The 4897-nt window shown below is 44.6% G+C and overlaps 1 protein-coding gene across 1 annotated transcript in view; it reads left to right on the forward strand.

Annotated features, from left to right (window-relative positions):
• LOC104490009 (UV-stimulated scaffold protein A-like) overlaps positions 1-4402 on the forward strand; it is a gene marked incomplete at its 5' end in the record, with an annotated part of 16774 nt that extends 12372 nt beyond the window's left edge. The window contains one exon of the mRNA XM_010132235.1: positions 4199-4402. Coding sequence (XP_010130537.1) covers positions 4199-4292 — 94 coding nt within the window. The remainder of the gene's footprint in view (positions 1-4198) is intronic.
• Positions 4403-4897: the final 495 nt, after the last annotated feature.

Genomic DNA, 4897 nt, shown 5'->3' on the forward strand with positions numbered 1-4897 from the left:
AGCAGGACCTTCTGTTTCTACACTAACATGCACTTACTAAACAACTTTCTTGGCTAACTGCAGAGCAGCAATGCCATCCATATCTCCCGGGGGGGTAAAGAGTACCAGGTTCTGATGGCCAAAGTTATCTCACCACTTTGAGAATGATTTTCAGTTCATTTACAAAATTTCCCTAGGAAAGATTTTTTTCATCCTTCTCAATTTTTAATCCTTTAATTGCTGGAAGACAATTTTTAAAACAGATGCTCCTTATTTGTGCAAATAGTACTGGATCTGGAGAGAAGATGATGTGCTCAGTGACACAGTTAACAGCACCAGACACACTGCAGTAGTGCAGATGGGGTGAAGATGTTCCTGTTGAAAGCCTAAGATGGGCTGTCCTGAGCAGAACTTCAATTAATAAAAGGATCTGTCAAAACCCTTGGCTTTTGGCAGGTAGCAGTGTCCTGATGATGGCCCTCAAGCCTGTGGTGAACTCTCAGAGACCCTCACAAACTTCTGGTGGCTGCCTGGGCTTCCTGTGTGTTTTCTCTCATGCCTGGGTGTGCTGAATTGCTGGGCCTGACGCTGTGCCTTCCGACCCAGTATGTTTGCACAGGGACCCCTCCTCGGTATTACTCTGACACTGCTGCCATTGTGGTTTTCTGCTTTACTGCGAATGCATTCAGTTGGTTCAAAAAAACCACGCGGATCCTTGTGTTAAGGCCCTTGTTGATTTAACCACTGATGTATTCTGTAAATGTGGAGGGTTGGAACCTGCAGCAGGTCTCTTTCCAGTGTAAGAGTTCAGAGATGGTTATTCCCTGAACCAGAAGCATGTGGACGCAGTATTCTTCCCGCGGTGGTGTGGTTTCTGTACACTCCCTTTCCTGCCAGCACACGTGTAAACAGTAGCTCTTGACTGACACTTAGCTTGAGAAGAGACTCTTTGGATGGCATTGGCATTTAGACGTGTCACACAAAGGGGTGTCCATGACTTACACAGACGTATGGGAGTTAACTTCAAAGCAGTCGTGCTAGCGCAGGTGAAGGTGGGAGCCTGCCCACCCCCAAGCTGCAGGGGTTTTAGGACACAGAGAGCTCCATGTGTCCGCTCCGTTCGTAGTCTTGGTTAGGTGTGGCTGCAACAAATGTGCCTAAGCATGCTCTGGTCTCTATCAAATGGGAATGGGCTGCAGCTATTTAAAGAGTTTCACTCTTCAAAAATGTGTCAAAAATGTGGTTGTCAAAGGAAAGTGAAAAGTGCACAGTTATCAAATCAAAGAAGCAAAATTATTATTATACAATCATTAATGGTGGGTTATTCCCTAAACACATGGGGCGAGTTGAACAGCATCTGAGGTACAATATTTGTTTAAACTCTATTTTCCCTTTTCTGATGCAATAGTTATAATAACAAAGCCAAATCCATGTTGCTTTTAGTTACAGAAACAGCCTGTTTTCTGTGACATTCTCATGTCACCTGATCTCAGAAGTCAGAGACGCACAGTTTTAGAGATCAGAATTTCACATAAGCTTGAACAAAATAAATTTTAAAAGCTGGCTTTGCTTTACTCTTAGTTCGTGCTAATGATTTTGAATGTGAGTTAGTGCCAGGCACAGGCAACCAAACCTGTCATGTTTTTAACAGGTTTCATGCTTTGCAGCGCTAAATGAAATGGTAACCTCGGCTCTTGTAACAACCCCAAATTACTTGAACTCTATAGGTGATAAACCCAGGATCTAGTCTGCCAATAAAGTTAAGTGAAATTGCACGCAGATCATCCAAGTGGGATCTCGTTTCATTTGCAGTATCGCACAATCCAGTGGTGCTAATGTAAAACCCACACGATGTGGAAGTGTCAAGGCTGCTCTGCGCTGCTAAAGGCTCGCTTCTCTCCTACCAATTAGGCAACATTTGGAGCGCAAAACCATGACCACGTTTTCCCTACCCTGGTAACTTTATTGGCAGAATTTTGTTAGAAGTAGACCTCTCCCAAGGTGTTTTCTTCAGAATGTTGGTTTTCATTACAGTTGCTGCTGAGAAAATCTTTAATCCTACCATTTAGAAGCGTTATTAAGAAGTATCCTCTGTTTTCAGATGTCTCAGAATGGCTTTTGAAATGAAGCCGCTGCAGAGAGCGGTTAGCTAAGACAGAAGCCAGCTTTTCTCTGAGATAATCACAGAAGCAGAGCTGGAAGAGTGTGTAGGGCCTGATCCTGAGAGAGGCTGGTGCACACTATGAGCTGGATGTCTTGTCTTCATGTTACTGCACAGCCTGCAGCATCCTCAGAAGTGATAGGGGCAGACTGTGATAACAGAGTCTAACTAGACTTGAAACCATCCACTTCGTGTGATGGAACTGGCTAACTGAACAGCTGATGTAGAAATGAAAGGAAACATCAGTCAGTGGCATGTTCTTAAATGGGACATAGTCCCTCAAACGCAGCCCTTAGCTGGTATACCTCCCACGCTGGCAGGGCATCCAGGTCTTTATAGAGCTGTCCTAGGAGATAACTTCCTTCGTCATAAAGAGAGGCAGGGTGACATCTGAGCATGCTGCAAATACAGGCCCCAGATTTCTGAGGTTTTGTGCTGGAGGTACCTAAAGTAGCCAGTAAAAATGGGGACTCTAAAGTCCAGTGAAGAACAAAATTCCCCAGGCAAGATGCACTCACAGAATCATCTGGTTGGAAGATACCTTAAAGATCATCATGTCCAACTGTTCACCCTGCACTGCCGGGGTCCCTAAACCATGTCCCTCAGCACCACACCCACACGGCTGTGAAACCCTCCAGGAATGGGGACTCCACCACCTCCCTGGGCAGCCTGTGCCAAGGCTGCACAGACCTTTCAGTGAAGAAATTTTTCCTAATGTCTAACCTGGACCTCCCCTGATGCAACTTGAGGTTGTTTTTGCTAGTCCTGTCACTTGGCACATGGGAGAAGAGTCCAACCCCCACCTCCCCACAACCTCCTTTCAGGCGGTTGTAGAGAGCAATGAGGTCTCCCCTCAGGCTCCTCTTCTCCAGCTGAACAGCCCCAGCTCCCTCAGCTGCTCCTCACAGCACTTGTGCTCCAGACCCTACACCAGCTCCGTTGCCCTTCTCTGGACACGCTCCAGCCCTTCAATGTCCTTCTTGTAGTGAGGGGCCCAAAACCTCAGATGCGTGATCTTCACTCAGAAGTCTGTGGAGGGAAAGGAAAGGCAGGTGTCTTCACTCACGTAGTTAGAAGCATAGCAGTCACTCCCAAATGAAGAGAAATCTCTGGGCACCGTCTTTACTGGAAGGAAACAAGGGCAGCAGATAAAGAGCAGCATCATGGGGACAAACCCTCATCAGATTTAGGAGCACCAGAAAGAAAGCTTAATATCTCTGAAGTTCATTCTTTATTTCCTTTTTCAAACCTGAAGAACACTCCGGAGTCGCCTTCAAGCACAGCAGGCTCTGCAGGGGACTGAAACACTTGCCCAGCATGAGGTAGCAAGGATCCCATTCCACTTCACGTAGGAATTAGATACTGGATGTACTGTCCTGACTATGCTAAACACAAAACACTGAGCTGCTCTGAGAGTGGTTCAGCTCTCTGCAGAAATTCATGACATCTCTGGTGTCTTCCTAGTGTTGTGCTTGTGGGTTAAACAGTGGTAGCTCAGGAATGGGGATGCTGCTGGTGTGAGCAAGAGTCCTACTCTGCCCACAGCTGACGAAATGGGTTTCTAGCTACCTGTGAAAGGAAGGTTGCTAAATGAGTTACAGTTACTTGAACAGAACAGGAAGACCTCCTCTCACCAAAGCATTCCAGATTCTGCAGGCTGGATTTCACAAGGGTTTCTGAACGTTAGGGTTTTTTAGGTCCTGTTAGGTAGATTTAGTTATTTTTTCCCTGAGGGCAGTTAGGTGCTTTCAAAACTGTAACTTGCTGTGTGTGACTCTCAGAAGTAGTGCTAGGAGGGTGGAATGCACAGCCGTTAAACTGAAAGACTTCAATTTGTTTACTCCTGTTAATGAAATCATCGCTGAATTAAACTATTTGTAAACTATTTGCAGCTAATTTAGTTAACAAGACAGATTTGTTCAGCCTCATCAGGGCAGTGTTCAGAAGCCTGGGAGCGATTAATCATAGCTCGTTTTTTCCCCCAACATTCATAAACATTCTCTGAGATTGTGTAGAATCAACATAACTGGTTTTTTTAATTTTTTGTTTCTCTTTCAGAGGTGCTATGAAGCGGGTGGTGAAAGCAATGAACCGAGTGGACCAAAGAAAGCACGAGAAGTTTGCCAACCAGTTTAACTATGCCCTGAATTAAAATGAAGGGAGAAGATGATGAACAATTTATTAAAGAGTGCGACTGCACAAAGCCTTTGTCACAGATTTGTGTTCACACTGAAATACTGTGCTAGGTGCATTTTTACTGGGGTAATTTAAAAACTTGACTTCAACTTTAACTTATTTGATAATTTTGGCTAAGGTGTGGTGGTATGGAATTAACAAGTTGATAAATATGTGAAATGTACATTAAATAGAGCGTGTTTTATGACTTGTATGTATTCTGGGTAAAATATGCAGGTTTGGGGGTTTTTTCCTTCCTAAGGGACTAGTGCAATTTATACGTCCTTTGCCAGTGTGTGTTTGTAATTTGCCTCCACTTTCATGCCTTCAGAAAAAAGATGCCTTAGAAACAATTAAATTTCTACCAGAGACAGTAACATGGAGATTATTTGCTGAGCCTACTGTTCTAAGAAGTATACCACATCCCACAGGATGGTGACTCCTGCAGGACCTCCAAAGTCCTCTGGTAACCCCCAAATCAGCTGCTTCCTTCGCATCATGAATGGGGTTGATTTCAGCAAACCGAAATCCAGGAACTAACTTATTCAAAATTGGCAGATATGGTACTGGTGGAGAAGCTGC

The sequence above is a fragment of the Buceros rhinoceros genome, unplaced genomic scaffold, assembly GCF_000710305.1.
Source record: "Buceros rhinoceros silvestris isolate BGI_N320 unplaced genomic scaffold, ASM71030v1 scaffold33512, whole genome shotgun sequence".
Lineage (NCBI taxonomy): Eukaryota > Metazoa > Chordata > Aves > Bucerotiformes > Bucerotidae > Buceros > Buceros rhinoceros.